The 25,212-nt window shown below is 38.1% G+C and overlaps 1 protein-coding gene across 16 annotated transcripts in view; it reads left to right on the top strand.

Moving 5' to 3' along the window:
- mical2a (microtubule associated monooxygenase, calponin and LIM domain containing 2a) overlaps nucleotides 1-18,478 on the top strand; it is a 37,104-nt gene extending 18,626 nt beyond the window's left edge. The window contains exons 8-25 of one of the 16 annotated variants that reach the window (XR_006378020.1): nucleotides 259-516; nucleotides 1,173-1,288; nucleotides 1,446-1,572; nucleotides 1,701-1,791; nucleotides 2,567-2,714; nucleotides 4,313-4,512; nucleotides 5,238-5,341; nucleotides 5,595-5,666; nucleotides 5,757-5,891; nucleotides 6,325-6,429; nucleotides 7,759-8,025; nucleotides 9,793-9,900; nucleotides 12,357-12,537; nucleotides 12,675-12,751; nucleotides 12,847-12,943; nucleotides 14,657-14,727; nucleotides 14,841-14,901; nucleotides 18,054-18,478. Coding sequence is in view for 10 of the 16 variants with exons in the window: in XM_044196084.1 (XP_044052019.1) it covers nucleotides 259-516; nucleotides 1,173-1,288; nucleotides 1,446-1,572; nucleotides 1,701-1,791; nucleotides 2,567-2,714; nucleotides 4,313-4,512; nucleotides 5,238-5,341; nucleotides 5,595-5,666; nucleotides 5,757-5,891; nucleotides 6,325-6,429; nucleotides 7,759-8,025; nucleotides 9,793-9,900; nucleotides 12,357-12,537; nucleotides 12,675-12,751; nucleotides 12,847-13,251 (2,394 nt within the window). In the remaining 6 variants the exon portion in view is untranslated. The other 15 variants (XR_006378019.1, XR_006378018.1, XR_006378017.1 and 12 more) reach the window with 15 other exon arrangements.
- The last annotated feature ends 6,734 nt before the right edge of the window (nucleotides 18,479-25,212 follow it).

Below are 25,212 nucleotides of genomic sequence, written 5' to 3'. Positions count from 1 at the left end.
TTAGTTTAGATTGCATACTAGCCTGGTAATCAGAGTGAATTGCCATTTTTTTTTTTCATTTAATTATTCAATTTGAAACTCGAAAATTGTTCGCGATGTTCGCAGCACTTCAGAGGTTCAGAAGCAGGCTGGTCGTATACATTTCAGTGTATCATGTCCACAATCTGTACTAATTTTTATTTTCATTTTGATATACAGTAGGGCTTTTATTTCACTTGTGTAAAAACTTCTCCTGACTGTCATGCTTCTGTGCAACAGGATTACATAGAAACCCAGATGCTGCTGAGCAGTGAAAATGTCAACCAGGAAGCTCTTCTGTGCTACGCCCGAGAGGCGGCTGACTTTGGCACCAACTACCAACTTCCCACACTGGATTTTGCCATGAACCACTGTGGGCAGCCAGATGTAGCAATGTTTGACTTCACAAGCATGCACGCCTCAGAGAACGCTGCTCTGGTCAGGGAGAGATTTGGACACCAGCTGCTGGTAGCACTGGTTGGCGACAGTCTGCTAGAGGTAAGGAAGGACAAGACCTATCAAGTAAAGTCAGCGAAAGGTAGCAGGGTGTTGAGGAGCCTGACTGCCTGGGAAAAGAAGCTGTTACACAATCTGGCAGTCATGGCTTGGATGCTCAGTTTGCTCTGGCCAGATGCTGTAGGGTAAAGAGTCTGTGAGAGGGGAGACAGGGGTCCTTTGCAAAGCTGGCAACTGTTGTTGATGTTCCTGCTCCAGTCTGTGAGCTACTCCACCTCCTCTCTGTATACAGACTCATCCTTGATGATGATGTTGCCAGCAGTCATTGAGGCAGTTGAATTTTTCAGCACGGGGATGATTGTGGTGGTCATCCCCGTGGTGGATGATTGTGGTGGTCCCAGCACACAGGGACAATCACTTCATTTAGAGAGATGTTAAAGATGGCTGTACGGACTTGTGCAAGCTGATCTGCACAGTTGCACAGAATGTCATTATAACTGTAATGTTTTATTTTGCTTGACCAATAAAAAAAAAAGACAAAATCCAGTTCTGCTAATTAGTTTTCAGTCTAATCACAATATTTACAATGGTGATTTCGTTACTTTAAAGTAATAAAGAGTTGATGTTGTTTTGTCTCTTCATGCACAGTGATAAACAGTTATATTTATATATTCATATAATTATGTCTTCCTGTGCAGCCCTTCTGGCCCATGGGGACGGGTTGCGCCAGAGGCTTCCTGGCTGCCTTTGACACGGCCTGGATGGTAAAGAGCTGGGCTCAGGGTCGCACGGTCCTGGAGGTGCTGGCAGAGAGGTACTCGCACACACTATGTTTGAGAAATATATATAATTATATATGCATATTTATGTCATTCAGTATTGTTAAGTTGTGTGTTTAGACACTTAGTCTGAATAAGCACTGCCATGTTAAAGTGATATAAATAATACCATGTTTTTTTGTGTTTCTGTAGGGAGAGTATTTACAGGCTACTTCCACAGACAACACCTGAAAACATTGCCAAAAACTTTGAACAGTACACCATAGACCCTGGGACTCGATACCCTAACCTCAACTCCTCTTGTGTCAGGCCACACCAGGTGAGAGGGAGTACTCATTTTGACAATATCAGATTCTTACCATTGATCATTACGTACTGGCTCCATTTTTAAACAAATATACACAACTTCTTGAGTGTCATTCATTTTCTCTTTCCTTTCTGTTTCAGGTGCGTCACTTGTACATCAGTGGAGAGATGAATTCCTGCTCTCTGGAGCGTGCTGCTACCATACGTCGGCCTGTCAATCTCTGCAGACGAGGTGTGTTTCACAGATTCCTGTGTGTTGTTTTTTATGAGTGGATCTGTAGTTCAAAGCATGCCTGCTGATGACTCTTCTTCATATTATTTAAGGTAGTAATCTGACTGATAAGGGTTTCCCCTCTTCTGTTACTTTGAAAGGATCCTCATATGAACACTTTGGCCTGTAGCTTTCCTTTATTTTCCTTTTCTAACTAAGAGAAGACAGGAATTAATCTTCGTTTAGGGAGTAAGACACAATCTGAGGTTTGGTTTTTACATGTGGGTTCACTGGGAGGAGGAAGCTTTGACAGATGGTTGTGGAAACAACAGTCAAGTTCAGCCTGTTTATACTCAATCACTTAAATCATTTTGAAACACGTACAGTATGCATGTGTCCTAATAAAATGTATGTGAGGCAAAAAGTAAACATTTGTCCTCCTTTTGTAACATTATTTATTGATGGCGCTGCCAAGTTCAGGATTGGATTATATATGTACTGGGCTCTGACAAGAAAGACAGAAGCTCTACATGCTGAACTGATCTGTATGTTTGACTGAAGTAATCTTGAATCCAAAGGCAGCGAAGAAGTACATGTCCAGACAAAGATGTGTACATACCTCAGCACCCACCACCAGCATGTCTGTCTTGTTTACTGGCACGCCATGTGTTCGTTTATGCTTGTGACATCATATCCTCTTCAGCCTAAACTTCATGATGGTCTAACACAGCCTCTATCGCTGTGATAAGGAGGAATTGCATTTGTTTAATTGAAAAATGTGACTCTCCTTTTGCAGAGTCAGAGATAAGACCGGCAAGGCTTCTTACCTGGTGCCAGAAACAGACAGACGGCTACAGGAATGTGATGATCACAGACCTGACGTCTTCCTGGAAAAGCGGGATCGCCCTCTGTGCCCTCATCCACAGGTTCAAACCCCAGCTGATGTACGTAACACACATCAGATAATATCAGGACCAGCCTGCAGCGCTGCATCTTTCCATGTAAAACCAGTGACAATAACATCATCTTATCTCTTTAGAGTATTAAATGCAAACACACATTCACATGAACAAACCTGTTTTTTTGAAAAATGAACTTTGCACTCTCTTCGTAACAACTAGTTGTGAGGAAATTTCTTATGGGTGTGTTAAATATGCTCGGCATGAGAGTAACTCTTTGATCTATGTTTTCTGTTGCGTTCTCTACTTCCTCCTCACAACTTGTAAAACACTTGACCCTTTTTAAAGTGCTGATAGATGTGAAAAAGACTTCATACATAGCTGTCCTATATGTAAAGCTAGCTGGTAGTAGAAGGTGCAAACAGAGGAGTTCTCATAGTACAGCTTGTGTGCATTTTTTATCAAGGGCATTTTGTCAGTGAACTAATCTGAAATATATACTGGTTGTTTCAGTACCTGTATTAATGTGGATCATCCAAAAAGTATTATTATTGAGTAGTATTTCATTCTAAATGATGGCCCTTTTCGTGTGTTAATCTGGAGCCGTGGAGAAAACTCCTGTAGGACTTTGTGTGCTTTGGTACCCACTTATAGGACAGAAACTGTACCTTAGTTTCCACTTTTTAGGGTTAGACTGCATTACACAGCATGGAATTTGTCAGTGCAACTGTAGATTAGTACATTTACAAATCTAATTATATCCTCTCACTCTTTAATTATTGCCTTCATACCTCGCCACATGCCACTACAATTTCATGTGGTCCTGTAAGTTTCCAGGAACCACTGGCATTTTTCCCCTTCCCTCCTCCGTATGCATGTCTGTCAGCATACTGCAGAGAGGGGAGCAGGTTTGTAGAAAAGGAAGAAAGAGTGGGCCTCAGTACTTACAGAATAACACCAAAGTTTGTGTGTGCTGCTGCTAGGTTACTGCTCTCTTCTTTACATTATTTCTCATGGTGTCTGCACACCGTCAGTGTAGGTAGAGACGTCACAGCTGTGTTTTTTTTTTCTCCCATTAGAAATAATTTGCTGCCATTTTCTTCTTCTTCTACAGGGTTGAAAATTAAGATAAGTTTCTGTGTAAAGTCATTCCATTGTGCTTACATTAACTGTTTTCGTATCAGAGTGAATATTATCTTACACTCTGCTCACTGTCAGTCACCTGACGCCTACATGTAGATGTGAAAGTTAGGAGATAATCCTTTTAAGAATCTCAGTTACAAACCTTACTGTTACAGTATTCCTGTAACAGTAAGATTACTAGTTATAGTTATTCCTGTCTCATTATTCAAGGCATCTTAAATAGTTATGATACAAGAACATCTGCATTTTAGAAAAAATAAGAAGTTAAAATTTGTTAAAAGAACATCAAATTTTTAAAAAATCGTATTATGTATGCATTGCAGAGTGATCAAGAGAAATGTAAACCAGAAAGAGACAGAAGTAAATGGTCTGTGAAAATTTAAACCCTATAGGCTGACACAGTATCTATTTCATTTTCCCAGCTGCTTTACCATGACATATGAATCTTTTTTTATTACCTTCCTCTTACTCAAGCCACCATTACACTGTTTTTCCATCAGAGATTTTGACTCATTAAATGAAGAAGACCATGCTGCAAATCTCCAGCTGGCTTTTGACGTCAGTGAGCGAGAATTTGGGATCCGATCATTCACATCTGTGAAGGAGCTGAGTGCGGATCAGGAGCTGGATAAGACCAGGATGATCACCTACTTGTCCAAGTTCTATGAGTTCTTCCGTGGCACACCTCTACCTGCCTCAGGTAGATTACTCTGCTCTACTTTACTGTACTGTTCTCTACCCTGCTCTTTTCTACTTTACTAGATACAACTCAACTCTACTTTAGTGGACTTCATTCGACTCTACTCGACTTTATTCTACTCTGTTTGACTCGATTCGACTCTGTTTCATTAGTTTTAGACAGTTTTTGCCTGTTGTTAATATACTGTTTTTGTCCTCTTCCTTGTTTCTGATCCTTTTTCACTCTATTGTATGACTAAAATATGTACAAACAACAACAAAAAAACTTAAATTCAAGTGAAAGAAAAGGTATTAAATTTAATTTGGTTTCCTGTTAAAATTGTGTGTTTGGTGCAGTCCTATTAGTCTAGTATAGTGGCATGAGAGGAATGTGTGTTTAACTTCATCTGTATCAGAGCTGTGTGGACTGCAATAGTCTGAGATTCTTGACAACATGAAGACAGCTGCCTGTCTCCACTGAAGGGCTATTTAATGCTTACCTATGTTGTTTTATTTAACCTCAGTCAAACATTTGTCTTCCTCTGACATGCAGCTAAGTGATTCAGAAAGACTTTATTTTTTTAGTGGAACATTTCTCTACACAAATACAGTAATTCTCATTTTTCCCCCCAGACCACTTATATAACTTTCCTAATATATATAGCCTATTGGTATATTATTTGACATTTATGGCTATGCACTGTGGAAACAATGAAAGCTCTAATGCAGTCATATGTTATACTGCAGGTTCCAGAGGAGTGGATGAAAACGATGAAGATTATCCATCTAAGGAAGTCAGAAGTAATAATAATGTGCTCAATCTTGCACTGCCAAGGAAACGGGTACCAAAGGTAACTCCACACTGAAATGTTTAAATCTGATGTACTTAATACGACAAGTTGACTGTCTCTGACTTCCATTATGTTTATTTCCAGTTCACGTGGGATTTATTATATATACATACAGTATGTCATTGTTAAATGAGTTTTAAAGGGCAATATATTTAATAACCATATGATATTTTTTCCATCAGTTTTTGGCTTTAAACTCCCCTTCTTTTGACTTCTAGATATTGAGTCATATTTCCTTGTGCTGTACTTTCAGGATGAAAAGAAGTCAGACGGTACAGATCCCATTTACAAAAGGAGGCGGAAATTCTGCAGTTATTTGGAGGAGGTTTGTTGCTAAACTACCTACTTGTAATTTCAAATTCATCAACTATAAATAAAATGTTGATATAGTAGGATCTTGTCTGTTTTTTGTTAGGCCACCAATCTGTCGAGTAATGGCCCCTCAGTGCGAGAGGGCCGAGAGCCCAAGGAAAACAAAGTGCGCTCAATGGCTACTAAGTTGCTGGCAAAGTTTGAAAGCACACCCAGCTACACCGTCAGGAAAACACAGGTAAAAAACACAACAGTGTGTTCAATATAGGCCCATAGATTTTATTTTATTTCGTTTTATTTTATTGTAGTAGCACTATGGTTTTCACTGTAGTCCTTTAAGACCGTAAGTATATATGTATGAATGTACTGTATGTATGTGTCCGTCTATCTGTTTATTTAAAGACAAATATTATATACTTCTTTCCTACTTGCATATAATTAAAAATAGCTATTTGATCTCTGTTTCTTGGATCAAAAATACGTTTTAAATTTCCCTTGTTGTGAGCTGGATCTCTGACAGTGGTATGCAGTTTTAATCTAAAAAAATTTCCTTTTGCTAATGCTACAAAGTCTTCTCTTGTCTGTTATTTCCAGCATTTAACCTTTTCAGCCTTTTCTACTTCTGTGCCTTTTTTATTAACGGTCTTCCTAACCTTCCTGCAAAATGTCAGTCTGACTGTGAGACATCCTCCCCGCTGCAAACTCTTGACCTGACTGAGAGTCTGCACATTAAACTCAGGCCTCCGGTCCCACCTAAACCTCCTCCTGAGAAACAGGTAGTCTGGAGCCGACATACAGCAGTTAAGACACACAAGCAGTAGCCAAAGGCAACAGGACAGTCTTTAAAACTAGTGACTGTCCCAAAACATATGTATCAAACATACACACACACAGACACTTGCAAGCACATACTATATACTTCAAACACATGCACCGCCCCTGTGTAAAGCTCAAATTATGTAATTTACCTATAATAGGAGTCTTTTTTGGATATTTAAATAACCATACTGGTGGTTTTACAGTCTTTAGTACTGACTGACTTAGACCCTAATTTCACAGCAGAAACGGATTGAATGTGTTTCTTCATGTGTTGTTGTAATTATATGTAGAACTAGATCAAACTAGCACAGAACTAGATTGAAAGCTAAAAAGATTAAAAACAAATAAGAATACACAGTTACGCATGATGTTGTTCTATCTAATTAAATCAATTTTCATGATAAAAGTTTCACAAAAGTGGAAAGCATTCACTTGAATGGCACATTCAGACAATTGTGATCATTCCTTTATGAATTAAAAGTGGTGAAACTTGTGAAAAATCACACTTAAATGCAAGTGTAACTGAATCCTAACTCCAATTTTCCAGTTTTTAGAGTCACTTAACTAGTTTGAGTGTTTTTGATTTTTGCTTAATTACCAGGCTCACAAAATTCACGTGAGTGAACTATGTCTGGTAATTGGAAAACTACAACAGTATATACTTTATATAATGTTTACCCATTAATCTTAACAAACCAGACAAAAACTAGACAAAAGTCTTGCAGTTGCTGAAGTCAAAGCATTGTATCCATGAGCTAAGCTTTTGGAAAATCATACCAACAAGGCAAACAGAAAGTAAACATAAGTGTCAAGAAAAGGATAATGTGAATTTAACCATTTCTTTAATTTAAATGTGGCTGTTGGCCGTTAACTCGCAGGTCTCAGATGTCAGACTGCCCCTTCGGTTTTTGACTGCGCCAAGAAGAAAGTTTTAGAGAGAGTTCCTGCTCGCAACTGCATTACCATGTGATGATTACATAACTTTGGCAAAACATAAAGCAGACGGAATATCCACTGTAATGGATGCAAGTTGATTTTCATGCTGTGCTGGCATGATTAACGCCTCAAAAAACTTGTGCTATGCTTTGAAAATGGTTGGCAGCATTGTGGTATTTGTATAGTTAATGGGCTGAAACATATAAAACCACCTGTATGGTTCTTTAAATGATCTACAGCCGTTAAGTGAATGAAAAATAAGAAATAATTCAAGCTTCACTGTTTGGTTGCTTGATGAGGAGTTATACCACAGCTCTCAAGTGCACTACTGTATATATTATCCCTTTCAGTTTGAAGTCAGTATCAGAAAAGCAGCAGAACACTTAGTCCGCCTGCCTCCAAAGACTTTGCGCAAACCCCAGCTCCAGCCTCAGTCCCAGCATCCATTTTCTGTACTGAAGCTCAGACATGTTGATCAAACACACGCTGAGATGAAGCCCCAGCCTCAGCCTGAGAGTGCAGACACCCCTGCTTCTTCTCCCTCCTGCCACTCAGCAATCCATTTCATGTCGAGAGTCCTCCAGCGTCTCAGGGAGGTGGATGAACACGTCTCTGAGGTGATCACTATCTCCTCCTTCATATCTTTAACTTCTTTCTTCTGTTTACTTCTCTGTCCTCTTTTTTTTTTTTTTAAACACGTGATTGTTACATGCTCTGATCCAAAGGGCCCCAGAGTGAATGTTGATTATATTTTATGCCCTGATTATACATTTAGGCTTGTGTAATGTGTAGTCAGATGGTGAAGTCAGCCCCTAAATTATCCAGCCTGACGAAAATGACAAGAACAGGCCTCCTACACACCTGGCACAAGCCGAGACAGACACACAGAGGGATTATTGGGCAGTCTGAGTCCATGTGGAACAGGTCGGAAGTTTTTTGTTGAGAAAAATGGCAATGTGTGAGATATTTTAATTTCAAATGTAGTTTCACCTAAATGTTCCTAAAATACAGGGGACAGACAAAATAATTTAAACACTCAATCAAAACAACTTTCAACCAAACCACTATTGCAAAAACGGTCATAATGATGGGTTATTTTACTATTATTGGTCAACCTCAGTAGTGTGTCTTTTATTTCTGTGTTGTTTAGTTTTAATTCGTGACCACTGTTCCTCTTTGCCAGTGCAGCTTGTCTGTGTTTGGCATCATCATGATTTATGGCACTACTGCTTACGTATGATGTAGGCTAACAGTGTTTGTAATTATCATTAAAGAAATAGTTCAACATTTTGGGAACTACGCTTATTCGCTTTCTTGCTGAGAGTTAGATGAGAAGATTGATATCACTCTCTTATCAGTGTGTACAAGTACAGAGCTGGAACCAGGAGATGATTAGCTTAGCTTAGCATAAAGACTTTCTATAAAGTTCAAATATACGCCTACCAAAAACGGACTAATTATACAATCTTTGTCCTTTGTTTAATCCATTGACAAACGACAATTTGTGGCTTTAGGTAGATTGACGTGCTCTAAGTATGTTTTGGCTAACAACAGCCGGGTGCAGTGACTTCCCAGAGTCCTTTCAACGTGAGGTTGCCATGCCACCAGCGGAGACGCTGCACAGAAGTGCTGGGCGGATAAACTGTTGACTTTAGAGGTGCTGATAGTTGCTGTTTCCCCCTGCTTACAGTCTTTATGCTAAGCTAGGGTAACTGCTTTCTAGCTCTAACTCCATACTTAATGTACAGACTTGAGTTTGTATTGATCCTATAACTCCTATAACTCTTGAATAACAAAGCGAATAAGTGAACTATTCCTTTCATTTGTTGTCTTCATTATTTTGTCCACCCCTGTATTATCAGTGTGTAGATAATCCAGTTTATAGTATTCTTTTAAACTAATCTTAAATTTAAAATGCTACTTTTAATTAATGTGCTTTGAAATTTGACTTTGACTCACTTAAGCCTTAAAGACTCAATACTTAACGTAGATATTTTTTGGCTTAACCGACGTACTTGTCTCTGATTTCTCTGCCAGGTCTGTGTGGCTGTCCCCGTTTTCTGTTTCAGTACAGTATGAGTAACCACATCAAGTGGGGTGTGAAATTAATGTAATAAGGCATCTTTTGTTCCACACAGCGACGTTATTGTTCTCCTCCCGACAATACACACTTAGCATTAAATCCTGCTTCTTGTTGGGGAAGTAGAACAGAAAGGTCTTTCATCATTTAGCTGTGTAGTGCGTATTAAATGGTTATTAGTCTACCTAATTATGTCTACAGACAGAAAGCTTCACATTTGTTGGTGGGAGAATGTGTCTCACTGCACTGAGGAGGCAAGACTGATGGCTTTTCTTTTGTTCCTGTGCTCCGTGTCATCCTGCAGAAAAAAGCTCAGACACAACAGGCTAGAGAGTTTCACTCAAAGAGTATAAAGGAAAAAGCTGTTCACATTAGTGGGTTGTTCTCAGGAGACAACTCTGCTGTACTCAAGGTGACTATCTCAAGCTTGATCTGTGACCCCACCCTGACCTGCCCCTCACAGTGTGTTTATCTGCATGTGGAAACACGTCAAGTTTGGGATCAAAAGTGTTGCATGCAGCCAGTTTCTGACAACACAGGTTTTTTTGACACTCAGATATACCTAGATGCAGGAAATTCTGTCATGATAATTCAATGACTTTTTTTTATCAAGGTAAAACTTGAAGCAGCTATAATATATTTTTATAATAACAATGTATCTAATAACAGTGAGACAATGTTAAAAAGGTTGCTCGTAGTGATGAACCTACAGAGAATTATCACCTGAATCTGCAGCTCCCCTCGGCTTTACGGAGCTTTATAGTGTTTTCAGCTCACTGTTTAGCTGTCAGGCTGTAACATTACTGTTTTGGTTCACTCTCATAGCATCGTTTGCTGCCGTAGCTGTTTTCAGTGAAATCCCACTGTACACTATCTGGCTCAGCACCAAACTGCAGACAGACACAGTTAGCGACTAGCTGGTGAACACAGTGGCGCATGTAGCAGCTAAAGAGCCAGATATTTCTCTCAGGAGATGGTGGAGACCAAAACCTAAAAGAGAGTGAATAGTGAACTTACATTCATCAGGAGGCCAGAAACATGACAATTAATGAAATTGTTGCTCCGTAACTGCTGGATGTGTAAATAAGCACCTGTTTGTTTTTGTGTTCATAACTTGTTTCCACTGCCCTCAAGTGGCCAAAAAAAATCAGTTATTTAAATTTTTTTTCTTTTTGTTAGTAAAATGCATTAAATATTTCCTATTTTCCAGTAATTGCTTAAAATACACTCAGTTTTAGGTATACCATCTAATATTTTTATATCAATGAGGGTAGACTAAATATTAGAAACACCTGTCAGTATAATAACAAAATGAATTTTAACAGCATCACAAGCTACAGCCTCAAAAATTACCATAAAGGTGAAACTTCGTCTCTCTAAAGAGCGTCAACGTGAACTGTAAACACTATAAACTTAATGAAGTTATGATTTATTGCAGGACTGTTTTATCTGGGTGTACCTGATAAACTGGCAAGGAAAGTTCATGTTCATGATGTTATGTTTGTTCCAGTAGTGAAGGCTCAGCATATCTTATGCATCCCAAAAGGCAGCACACAGAAATATTAAAAAAAACAAAAACAGCAAGCATCTTAGCCCAAGATTTACATTGTTGTCATGTATCTTCTTAATTATAACAGACAGATTGATGCAAAAGGACTGCTGCTTTGCATGAGAGCTTTGCTTTTAAGTGCAGTTTCTGCCCCGTATGCTTTTCATTACCAGCAGTCCTCACAGAGGAGAAGTGTGTGTTCTTGCGGTGGCACTTTGTGGGTTTCTCTGCTCCACCCATCCCAAACAGCCTGCTCCAACTCAACAGCCAGATGTTATAGCAGTACTTACACTAGTTTAATTTAAAGGAGCAACTCCTGGTACACATTTAATGTTTGCATCAAATTTGATTCCTGAAGAGCAACTGGGAAACTATTTAGACATGATAAACTTTCTCACTGAACCATATGTGTTTATCCATATAACCTTGTGATTTTCTCCTTTCTGTTATTATCTTACTTGCTTTCCTTAACTATGTTTTCCTCTTGAATGTTAGTGAGCAGTTGCAAAAGATTCTGAGGGTTGTAGGCTTTAAAGTAAAGACAGTGGATACCCTTTACAGAACTGTCAATCAAAATATCCGCAAGATGATATCCGAACAAAAAGACTTTCGGGAAGTGACATTGACACCCAGATCAAAGGAAATGGAAAACATCCGTCAACGCGGCTGTGTGTTCCTTATCGTGCGCTCAACTTCTCACATTGTCACTCCTCCTGCATGTCATACCCACTGTTTCGACCGTGCATGCCGACACCTCCAAGAGTTACTAAATGAACACAGAGTTCAAATGTCTTGCAAAAAGTAATGTGACCCGACCAATTACATTCTCAGTTTTCATGTTGCAAAGTCATAACCATAACAGCCAATACATTTCTGATTTATTCTTGACTTTGGAAAAACTAAATCTCAACTCATGGTCCGCTAACCATCTTTTTGATCTTGAGTTGAAACTTTAATTAGCAAAAGTGGAGAGATGAAACTAGATTAAACATATTAAATTTACACAAAGGCTTTCTTATAAAGGAATGTTTTCTGTCAAACAAATGGTAAAAATAGTTTGCATATTGTATGATTTTTTTTTTTAAAAGCCAGCAATAAGTGTTAAATTCATGAATGTTTCTGACAACTGTTTCAGTGATTTTATGTTTTTTTAATGTATATCTAATTACATTGGTTTAGGTAGTGGGAAAGAGCAATTAAATAAAAAGATTAAAGTCAGTGTTTCAGCTTTTGTTTTGTTATTTTGTGACATTAGTGCTCATCTTCATCTGCTGTCATTATGTCATTGTTTTTGTTTTCCTCATCACTCTGCTTCCCAGGGCGGCTCAGTACGAAGGGCATTCCCCCCGTCGGGTGACAAGTGTCACTCATGCGAGAGGCGTGTTTATATGGTGGAGAGGGTCTGTGCAGAGGGGCTCTACTTCCACAGGGAGTGTTTTCGCTGTTCTACCTGCAGCTCTGCCCTGCGACAGGGAGCACATGCCTTTGACTCTGAACAGGGTTCGTATCATTAAATGTCAGCCGTCATGAGTATTGGATCCACATATTACTAAAAAAAAAAAAAAAAAAAAAAAAAAAAGAACTAAGTTCAGTATTCAGTTGGCTACTTCGTTCTGACATTTGCTGTAATCTTACAGGGAAATTGTACTGCAAACTTCATTTTGAGCAACGCAACAATGGGACAAACCTAAGGAGGAATTTTTCTCTACGCTCAGTGAGTACTTTGCATTTCTAACAATATCCATCCTATTCTAGCAATATTTACTGTAAAATATCTAACTTCTCTGTCCGTCACATCCTCTGTCTTAGAATCGTAATGGAGCTGGAGTTCAGGACCCATGTGCTGATGATGGACAGAGCTCCGAGTCCAGCAGCACAGCAGACCTGCAGAGTCAATCCTCAGCAGGTACCATCAGCTCGTTCATAAGGAAACGTCTGAGCTGGCCCCTGAGTGTGACTCGCGCTGTGTGTAACGCCCCCTGGTATCTGTCCCACCGTGTGCATAGTACAGCACAGTCCCTCGCCGGCCACCTGAGGGACAATGCCCAGGACTATGCGTTCTTGTATGAGCTACTGAGCATGAGCTTACCCCTGCTGCTTGTTTTACAAGAGGTACTGCTGCAGATGTACACAGAGGCAGTGCCTGATGGACCCAGCTCTATACAGCCTGTGCTGCTGTGGCTGCAGGAGCATATAGGGCACAGGCTCATGTAGACGCTCAGCAGCCTTTAATATTTGACCCTGAACATGGCTCCAAATGCCATTAAATCTGTGGCTGAGGTGCACATTAGCTGGAGTGTTCTTGTCTTATTATCATTTGTAGCACAAGCACCTTTTTAATGTTTACTTGCCTTTTTATGATGATACTGTACGTAGATTTGCTCTCAGTGTGTTGGATGTACTTCTTTGTGCATCAGCCAAAGAAGAGACACTGTAGGTTGCGCTTGCAGCTTTTTGTAATTTAATTCAGCAGGTTGTCAGATAATAAAAGCTGCACCAAATACTTTTGCAGTGGGTTTGATGAGGAAACTGTAAAGTACTTGTAGGGTTAAAATAAGTTAAACCAATTTAAGGTAGTTAAAATGCAAATAAAATAAAACAGGCCACAGTCGGTGCATTAATGACCTGAGAATGCTGAAATGTCCGATCATCATTGCTGTAAAATTCAACCTTTTTCAAACTGTCTTGGAAAATGGATCCTGCAGTTAAAATTGCTTAACTCAGGTTATGACTGACTAACTTGATGCACTTTATGTTTGAGAACTGCCTTGTCTACGTAGCAGCAAACTGTCACATTAGATAAAATGCTGGTCTCATGTTAATGCTGATAACCAGGCAGGTTTCATATATATATATATATATATATATATATATATATATATATATATATATATATATATATATATATATATATATATATATATAATATCCTGACAATTTGCTCATTATGTTTATATACTCTGCCCACTCAGTTTTCTATGGATAACACCAAGAATCTCTCTGGTCTAGTGAGTTTCCTTCTCAGTATTTAGTTCTACTTTGCTGCCATCTACTGTTGAATCTCAGAAAGACCATGAAGGCTAAATGAGATACCCCCCAACTTTTTTTTTAACCTCACTCTGTATAATATTACAGACCGTTAGTTTTAAATAACTGATTTATGAAATATTTTCAGATTTACTGTAGACAATAGAAGTTGGTGAGCATGCTGTGATGTGTTAGAATGTGCTTGCCACTCCTGCCATATTTTTTAAGCATGTTGTTGGAAGATCAACTGCAAACCTCTTTGACTGGAAGCCACACGGTTGCTTCCTATTCAGACACACTATCTAATGATGCTTATGAGGCACTTTAGTGTTTCAGAGTATTTTGTTTTTCTTTATAAAATATTTGAAAATGTTATTTGCAAAAAACCTTCAGCAATTGTTTTAAGTGTTTATGGCTGATATGCTGGATATGCAATATGATGTTTGTGTTTTGTTATCAGCTACCTAACTACTGCATTTAATATGAGCTAAATATCTGGTTTACAGTGTAGTAAAGGGGTGGAAGACTTCAGTGTTTTTAAAATACCAAAGAACTGTTCTCATACACACTGACTGTAACATTTATTTTATAGATCAACAACAATCGTGCAAACTGTAACATGTACAATGGTGCCATCAGACAAATATCGTCTTCATTATGAATGTCAGTATTTTGTTTTCATAAACATTTTCTACTTTTGTGCTTTCAGCTGTTGTTCATGTCTTTCTTTATCTTCTCTGTGTTTTAGATCTGTTTTCTCTTTTCCTCTCATTCAGCTGAAGCCTTTTATGAAGTGTGTGAGCCAGCTGGATGTTTAGGAGAAATGACGTTTTGAAGGTGATCACGTGCATGGTCACATGGTCGTGTGTCATAACTGTGATGTGGCTGCAGATACTGACAATAAATAACTGACCCAAAGTGTCTGATATGACTTAACAACATTTACATTTAAAGATGTTCCTTCTTAAGTGACACTGACTTCTGACTAAACCAATCTCATGACTAATGAATGGCTTCAGTGTTTGACATTGATCCTCCAGCTGTTTTGGGAATGATTTCAAGAGAATGAATAATGAAGTGGAACAAAATTGCTATTTAGTCTGATTGTCTGGCTAGTAAGCCAGCAACTATTTTTGCACTTGTGAAAGTATTCCTCTCAAAACATCAACTTTTCAAATCAAAATCTGACAAGTTCTGTAACTGTTAACACCAATAGTTAACACAAAGGTCCATTCAGTAGCTGTTTTGAAGCTTTTAATTTTATCACAATATCTTCCTCAGTTGCCCAGTTGTCATGAATTTGTACATGTTCAAGTTTCCATTTTTCTGAGCACTTCCAGTGTGCACTTTAAGAAACTTCTGTTTTCAAGGTCAAGAATGAAGTTTCAAGGTTAAATTTAAAGCCCACATAGATGAGAAGCCCTTAAAGTGCTCAGAAAAATGGAAATGTGAACATCTGCAATTCAAGTCCATCTCATCAGGAAGATGCGATTGAAATCTCCAGAACAGCTACTGTATTTAATGGACCTTGTGGTGAGTTTGTCAGTTACTGTTTCCAAGGTCAAGATTCAGCTGTCAAATTCAACAATTTACCAGTATTATCTGTGTCCCAGTGAGCTGATGCATTTAAAGGCGAACTCCACTGATCTCACACGTCAAAGTCTGTTTATAGGTGTTGGGGAGTACTACTGCATATGTGGAAAAGAAATGTTTAAAGCCTTTTGTGGGTCCAGAGGGAGCTGTGTAAAGTCTGATAAATTGCCTCAAGTAATGTCATTTGAGTCAGCGTCAGTTGGGTCTGAAGTTTCAAAATGGAAAAATATCTGCTGGTGCAGAGTTAGAAAGAAGTGAGCTTACCAGACCAGTGTAGCCTGCTCCTCACCTCTGCTTGAGGCTAGCAACTCCAGGCTACATTAGCCGCTACTAGCATAACACCCCTGAATCTCAGAACAAAATGTCAGCTTTCAAGTTGCATTGTGGGAAGTGTAGGCGCCATTTGACAAGCAAGACAAATGTGGGGAATAAAAAAGACGATATCTCTGTTTCTGCTGCATCAGTTCTCATACTGTTGCATCAGTTCTCAAACTGTCCATCGTGAGTCCGATGATGTTAAAGGAGTGCAATGCTAAACCAGTGAAGTACTCTTTTAAACCCCTGAACATTAAATAAAAACAAACCAAAGTTGTTCACCTCTACCTGTTCACCTACGTACTGTTATTAGTCAAATCAACAAGTTGTTATTGATACCTGCATGCAACACAGACATCCAAACTCTCTCTGCATAGTCTTCCCTCATTGGATGATGAAAAGGAAAACAACAGATAACCCATTTATTTATAGTTATTGTAGAGCTTGCCACTCCCTCATTGCCTCCACTGAGGAGCCCTTGAGCAAGGCCTTTAAAACCTCCAGGGGACCTGGACTGTGGATGTACTGGGCAGTTTCCAGGTGTGAATGTAACTGTGGAAAAGACAACATTGTTCTCCGTGACACTTCCTTGGATAAACAAATGTTTAAAAAATATATATATTTTTATTGGTTCAGTTACATTTCTACAATAACCTGACAACCATATATAGCACCATTTAGAGAAACTTTCTCTTTCAGTGTGTGGATTGGCCTCTGTGACTTTGTCACAACAGGACTAATATCTGGTTAATAAAACACATTACTGGCATTATTCTGCCTCCTCTTAAGTAATTTAAAATGAAAAGGCACGTCTATGTTGTGTTAGGAAGTGTTCAGGAATGCACTCAGAGCTCCACTGACTTGAAAAAAATGCTGTGTTACATGATTTTACTTCTAAAAAGGTCCTTGACTTATCAGTTTATATTCTGTTAAAACGCCTGTAGGCCATCTTCCTTTGCTTTGAGTGTAAATATTGATGGTTGATTACACTTTGAAAAGATGATGTCCACCATTTAACATTCCCACTGGCACCTTCATATAACTAAACTAATGCAATGATTTCTACAACTACTACTCTTATACTGTAATAATAATAATAATGATGATAAATTCTACTCTTCTACTGTACTCTTCATAAGTGTAGAGATATCTAAACATTAAAAGGAATAAAGGCATGACTTACTAATCCATCACAGTGGATGTGTACCTGTAGATAACCTGTATTTAGTTCAGTTATGCAAGTTATTTTATTCATCTCTTCAGTGTTGTGTAAGTCTAGGAGGATGTGGGTGCATATTTTGATTCACTTTGGCCTGTAATATTTAGTAGAGAACCACATTTAAACCAGAAGTTGCTGTTTATGTACCAATAAAAAAAAACTACTCCTTAACGCTCCATGACAGCCAACAAACTGACGGATACCATTGCTAATTAATTATCTCCTCCATGCTGTGTTATTCCTCTGTCGGCTCTAAACTTTCACTAATATGCCGGTGGATGTCTTGAAATTAAATCTAGCTCTTTAAACAATACCTTTTCAGCCTCTAAAAGCTTGTTTTATGAGCAAAACCTGTGCCAGAGGATCATTTTCCTACCATTTAATATAATTAAATATGTGTATATCACAATGTATCAGTGAATCTCTACATCCTCTACATTTTAAAATCTGTCTTGTTATGATAAGCAGATGTTGAGGCCATCCCATCAAAAAGATACTCGGTTGTTTATTCAATCTAAAGACAACATTATATCCAATATATCTTACACAATGAAAAAAAGTAAACTGAGCTAAAACGTTTTGGTCATTTTGGCATCAGGTGCCAGAACAAGTTAGTGTTTTTTCCTCTTTGCTCTCAACTTGAATTCTCATGAATTCCTAATACTGTTAGTATTAAATGTTACACCTCAAGGATCCTTAAGAATTTCAAGATAATCATAAAAATTATCTGAATAAGCTTTCTAAATTAATATCTCTCTTTCAGTCAGTAGGGAGCAGTCAAGAGTGTGCATGTCTACAGTGATGTACAGATTTCTTGATCCTCTTTTCCAATGTTTGTTTCCTTTTGTTTTTCATTCAGAAGCTGCTGCGCAAGTGCGATATCACTTTACCCACTGAGGACTGAGAATTAAAGAATAATGATAATCCTTCATGACGCCATTGTAAATAACCGTTTGTTGTTAATGGCAAATTATTTGAAAGTGTGTTTTACATGTTTTCCTGTGTTTTTGAGTGATTCCTGGATTGCTTTTTGTGCTGCTGTATTGCTTTTTAATTACAAAATGTACATGTTGTTACTGACATCTGAGATTGTTTATCAGATAAGACTTGCAGGTTCAGTTTCACCTTCACAGTAATTAGTAACGGATCAGAAAATGCTCACTAGTAGTTGTTTTTATGGAGCTCTTGTTTTAATTAGAAAACTATAATCTACAATGCAATTCTATATAAAAGTCACTTAGGGCTGAAACCAATTATTTAATACAGTTTGTCTGTATATCAAACTGGTTTCTGTCTGGTTAATTATGTTCTTTTTGCAGTGTAAAAAGAAAGTAAAAGTATTTCTCACTGAGCTTGACCAGCACAACTCTCCCTCTCAATTCACTAAAACATGGTTGTTAAAGTAAATGTGCATAGCTACAACCTACAAGTGTTATTATCCACAAAGGTCTAAAAGTAGCAGTGAAGAACCGTTGATCGTTTCTGTCCAGCGGCTCATGACGTCACCATTTAGCTCATGAATGTCCTCAGAGGTGCAATCTCCTTTCTATGTATAACTGGACTAAAAGCTGGTACATAATAAAATACAATTTACCCGTGTCCTCTTTAGCTGTAAAAGTCTGAAAACCTGAAAGGAAAACACTCCCCTATTTTGTGTTAGAAACTGTTGAGGAATGCACTTAGAGCTCGGAGGGCTGGGCCTCCACTGACTTGAAAAAATCGCTCAGTACAAAACAAAGTGATGGACAAATGTAATTCAGAGTGTGAACTAAAAAAGTCCTTGACTCTACAAAGCCAGTTCATGTTCTGAATAAAAGTCTTTATCGCCTGGCTTGGTTAATTAAACTTTCACGTTTTTGAGTATCAAAGAGTAGAAAGACCAAAAGCCCTTTTTGAATTGAAGAAGAGAAGATTTAGGTGTGTACTATATCTGGAGTAGTCTGAATGTTACTTCTCTCACCTTATTCATTAATGGGTCATTTAAAGGCCAAAAACAAATTGCTCTAAGGTGAGCTGTGTTGTGGTGCAATTGGTGTCCATTTTGGCACTAAACTGATGCTGCTTCTCCACCTCCTCAAACCACATTTTAAAGGAAACGCAGACCAATTTTTCTGACTTTAGTTGGGGGGGTGAAATCACAGACCTCTTCACCTTCATAGGAAAATCCTATGTTGCATCTTCCTGTAATTGCAACATGTGGCCACTGTTCAGTGAAAGTTACATAGTATTGCTTTAAAGGGACAGTTCACCCCAAAATCATCTTACCTGTAGTGCCATTTGTCCATCTAGATTGTTTTGGTGTGAGTTGCTGAGTTTTGGAGATATCGGCTATAGAGATGTCTGCATTTATTATTTTTTTTTATGTAATGGAACTAATTGACACTCGGCTTGTGGTGCTCAAAGCGCCAAAAAAAAGTACATTTGAAAAACTCAACAGCAATGTCTCTTTGCAGAAATGATGACCCTGTTATTCAAGATAATCCACAACCTTTTTGTGAGGAGTTTCATGTGGGAACTATTCTACTGATAGTTCTCACATGAAACTGCTCACAACAAGGTCTGTGCTCACTTTGAGCACCACAAGCCGAGTGTCATCTAGTTTCATTATATTCAAAAAAGGCAGACATCTCTACAGCCATTTTGTTTCACTCTCACAGCATTGTTTTTGGCCACAACAGGCAGCTGTTTTCAGCTAAAAAGCTCTAAAAAACCCACAGTACATAACTGCTCAGCACCAAACAGCAGACAGACACAGTTAGTGATGATGAGCTCAATGAGTTTTGTCTGTAGCAGGAATATTTATGTGATTACTTGCTTGCTGATGCTCTGAGGGAGATATTTAATGGAGCTAACCTTTATTACTTTTTATTACTTTATTTAATCAATGTTTTTTCTAATCTGATTGTCATCATATCAAACCTACCTAAATAGCCCTTTGGATACAAAGTGTATTAATAACATGACAGACATTCAATTCATTTTAAGAGAGACTTTCAATACACAGCTGGTGCTCTCACTATTTTCAGACAAAATGTTCCCCAGTCATGAAGCGACTTTAGTTTAACTCCACAGAACTGTTATGAAACACAGTCCTGCTGAAGTCCCTGCACTTTATGTGTGCATCTCTTGTGGAGTGCCATCTGTTTACTGACCTTGTAACTTTTTCATTTCTTTTTTTTTATTATATTAAATAATCTTTCCTTAAATGCAAATAGAGCAGAATAGAAAACAAGTTATACAGTTACAATGATTAGCATTCAAGCAACAGAGCAATCAGAGCCTGAAATTGCATTAAAATTACAGAAGGTGTGAAAGTTGAAGAAGAAAATAGAAAAGGCTGGGACGAGATGAATCTAAAAATATAATGTCATTATTTTAGCACTTTCACACAAATCATCTTTTTAAACAGTCAAACACAAGTCTCCAAACGGGAGGAGACGCTCGCCGGGCTGCTGGAGTAAATCACTTATATTCAGTTTGAACATTTATATTGACATTTCCTCTGAGGAGAAAATGATCCTTTTCACAACAGAAAGTAGAATAAACAGCTGTTATTTAAGGTGATTTTCCCCCCACACTTGCAATATTTTGCAGTAAGGCTATTAAGAAGGCATTATAAGGTAATATTCAAACGTAATCAGTTAATTGAACCACTGCTGCTATATATAAAAGCAAGCATAGTAAAAAAAAAATGCCAGTAGAAACAGGCCCCCACTCCCTGTTTCATACTTGACAAATATAAGAAAAGGCAGCCGATGTCATTCTATAACTTATCAGCCTCATATAACAAACCAATCAAAGCGTATCTGACTATCGTATACAAAATAACAGAACACAGAGAAATACATTTAAGACCCTGCTGGACACGTGAGTGAGTGAGTGACACAGTGCCGAACAATGAAGTTGTCGTCAGTCTGGTGATGCTGCAGGTCAGTGAGGCTCCTCTCTGTCTGCATCGAGCGCCTGCTTCAGTCTATTTGACCAGACAACAACGACATAGGAAATGTCTTTTTTTTTATGTCTTTAATCATAACAGTGCAGGAAAAGCCCTGTTGTGCATATTGTTGTTCAGTGTGAAAAAAATCTGAAAGGAAAACAGAGATACTTCTCACATCACCATGAGACTGTAAATACAGAAATGACTGAAATTAAGTTTCATAAAATCACTAAAAAGAACATAAAATCAGTAGCGGAAAGTAGCTAAGTACATTTACTAGTATTTTTATGCTACTTTATTCTTCTTCTAAGTTAAAGTTAGCTCCACCTGAACTGAGTAGATAATATATTATACATTAGTATAACACTCACAGGAGCCATTTTCCTGCAGAATGAGAACTTTTACTTTTGAAACTTTAATTACATTGTGTTAGTAATACTTACTTTTACTTGAGTAAGATTTTCAATGCAGGACTTTTACTTGTAATGGACTATTTTCACAGTGTGGTATTGCTACTTTCACTTAAGTAAAAAACACACACATATATATAAGTGTATCAGCATTTGGAAAAGGGAACATTTTTGGGGGGGAAACAGGGAATAGATAAATTACGAAATGTGTGCTAAGACCAAACAATAGGAAAACTAAGGAGCTGAAAAATTAGATAATGAAAGATCAATAGAAGCATAAAATAATTAATAATTATAATAATAATCTTTATTTAAAGAGTCTTTTTTTATCAATTGATTTTATTTATGTTAGATTTTTGATTTGTCTGATAATCTTTTGCTACCTTTTGTCGGTTTTGTTGCTATATAAGACATTCTTTCTTTTTCAGTGGTGTATTTCAAACTTCATCCCTCTAAATGTGAAAATATGCCCCAAAGTATTCAGTAATCATTTCTTAAATCAGCAGAGTATTAACTGAACATATTGACTGAAAGAATGTTGTTGAAGATCCTTGAACAAATCGTATGCTCCCTCTTCTGAATTTAACTGGTGCTCAGAGCATAACACAAACTTTTGTGATTGCATTTTTTTAAGCAAATTGGGATGTTCAATCACGACATCCTTCAAACCAACCAAAATCCTTCAAATTTTTGCTTTTATCTGAACCCCAAAAATTCCATCAACCAGTTCAAAATATGCTGCTAATCTTGATGTGATGTTCTGACATTGCCTCAGATTGCCAGTTACAGGTTTTAAATAATTTTTGTAATGATTACTTTTGTGCATCAGGCATTTTATAGTGTTGAATTTATATAATTTCCTCTGTTTATTTTCTATTTGCGATATTTTACTTTTACATGCATGAATTCTATTCACCTGCATTATAATGGGGTGTAATCTTAGAGGCATATCTTAAATCTTTGGTGAAGTAAAAACCAAAACTATCTTCGTGGCCAGATAATATATATATGTGGGTAATATATATATTTTTTGTGATTTGGGCAAACTGAAGCCCAGTAGGATCAGTAAGCATGCCATTGACAATTCTCATTGGTTCAGTTCAAAACAATCCAGATAATTTCATTCAGATATCTCAGCGTGACAGTGAGTTTGGCCAGACCTCTCTCAAATATCAAAAAGAGATACTGTATGAGCTGCAGGTCTGGCAATGTAAGACTATTTGAAATATCTGGAAACCAAACTAACCAGTGAGTATAAAAGAAGGAACATGACTGAAAAAACAACTTAATACAACCTTGGAAAGTACAATCTGTGATGCAGAACCATAAAAACTGTATTCTTGTTACACACATTTGCTTTTGCTATTTCCAGTAAAACTCATCCAATCAGAGGATTTCTTCCTGGAAACAGCTACATGTAACTGTGTACAGAAAAGCTTTACGTAACACCATCACATGTAAAAGCGCAAAGCTTAAATCACTATTCAGGTAAATCATTTGGAAATTGAGAAACACATGACATTTGTAGTGTAATTGAGCTCATATTCAGATTTTTAGTCAAATGAAGAGTTCCATGTAAACACAGATACTGATAGTATTCCTGATATTCCTGAGTATGAAACTACAGGTGCGCAGGTGGGTGTGAGAATCAGGTGGTGGCTGAGGGCAGGAAATATGGGGGGCTACTGCAGGGCAGGGAGGGAATAGCAGGCACTGAAATGATAGGGAGTGACAGGCAAACTATGCAAAAGAAAAAAAAGAAATTGCCACATAGACAAACATGTTAAAGCAGGAAAACCACAGAGGTAATTAATAACATTAATAATGTCTGCCTTTACATTTAGGCGAGACAGCTGCAGGGCTGTGCTATTCACTTGCTGCTGGCTTGGTGTACTAGTCTATTACACCTGTGCTTTTCCTGCTATGACTTGAAAAAGGCCTGGAGAGATTTTGATATTGTCACCAAAATCTGGGAATGGCTAACTTTTGCTTCACATTACTTTTTATAAATGGTTTAATACATTTTTGGCAACAGAGGAATGCAGTAATAAACTCTCAGGTGAGCATTACCAAGGTAAATCTGACTATAGAGTAAACTACTGAGTCACACACAGCACCGCCTGTTTTGCTTTTACCTGACTACTCCCCAGTTACTTCTCATTGCTCCATGGTTTATTTAAAGCAGTATCTCACTCATTCTCTTTGTTCGGCAAGTCCCCTCGTGGTCGACCTGATTTTCCTGCCTGGTAATCCTGTTATCTGCCTGTTAGTGCTGTCCCAGTATCCTGCCTCAGCCCACCAGTTTGCTGCCTACACTCATCAGCCTCCTGCCAGTCTCCTCCTGTGGCCTTCCATCAGCAGCCAAACTCATCAGGTGCCTTCAGTCTTCCCCAGCAGTCAAACAGCCCCTTAAAGTCTCCAGTCTGACCTCCTCCGTTTTCTGCTGACCTTCACTTGTTGAGGGTTCGGTTTCTTCAGATGAACTGGTGGTATGACGTGTTGTCTGACCAACTCAAAAGGCAAAAGTGTTTATACCTGCTACAAATCTGACGCAGCGAAAAGCCTCCTCCTAGCTGCATAACACTGCCTCCCTGATTTCTCTAAGAACTCTCTGTCTTTTGTGAGCCTCTCAAAGCGATGAACTGTACAAATGGGACTAATGGCGCACACTTTCGGACAGTATCTCCTCGAAAGCATTCATGGTGTTGCTCTCTTGGTGCCATGAGCATTTGAGTGCTGTGTATTAAAGTACTAAACTAATATGAAGTACTCCACTGATTTAGCTTTGCACTTCTATAACACTGTCAGACTCACGATGGACAGTTTGAATCAAAAGATCCAAATCGATGCAGCAAAACGAGATATCGTCTTTTTTTACGCCATTCATTCTTCCTTCCTCTTTGTTTTGGTTGAGGATACTACTATAAATTGAGCCCTGGATGTCTTGCCAATCTGATCCTCTGACATTTAAGCTGGGATAGTGACAATGCATTTCAATAGCCCATTGTTCTGAACCACTATCATCAGTAAAGCCCAGGACCAGGCAGCTGTGCTTTTTCACCAAAAAGCAGAAAATGATCACCCATAATCAGACATCATATGCCAAGATGTCTTGAACAGGAGCATTTCCAGCCATTAGGTGTAATTACACTCCTGTATCTGCCTTTATATGGCACTGTATTCATATCAAATAAGCCTATCCGCACATGCTAAGACCATAGACAGGACTGTCCTTTATACAGGACAGCAGCAGTTCTGGCAGCAGTTAAGAAAAACACCCACAGAAAGGTAAGCTTGGCAGGACTGACACTGAGGAAGAGTAGTTTATGTCTATTAGAGGTTCAGGAACTCGTATGTGTTTCTTATTGATTTGTGACTTCAGAACAGGAGAATCTATCAAACGTTATCTATGTTCTCCACTATTATCTTTCTGCATTTGAACATGCACATTTGCAGTTCTTTTTTGAAATTCCGTCCATTTCACTGTATTTAATTATCTTTTAAAGCCATATGCTTTTATTACAACACGTATATACAAGTAGTAGCTAAAACCACTGTTTCTGCAGAAAGCATTCCTTCTGAAAGCTTTTGTATCATACTCTAGGTCCAACTCTTTTTTGCCAGATGGCAGGCAGTCGATGGTACACTGATTCTTTTTGATGTCAGGACATAAA

Source organism: Siniperca chuatsi, linkage group LG1 (genome assembly GCF_020085105.1).
Source record: "Siniperca chuatsi isolate FFG_IHB_CAS linkage group LG1, ASM2008510v1, whole genome shotgun sequence".
Lineage (NCBI taxonomy): Eukaryota > Metazoa > Chordata > Actinopteri > Centrarchiformes > Sinipercidae > Siniperca > Siniperca chuatsi.
The sequence above is the reverse complement of the archived record's forward strand: the minus strand, read 5'-3'. Positions and strand labels throughout refer to the sequence as shown.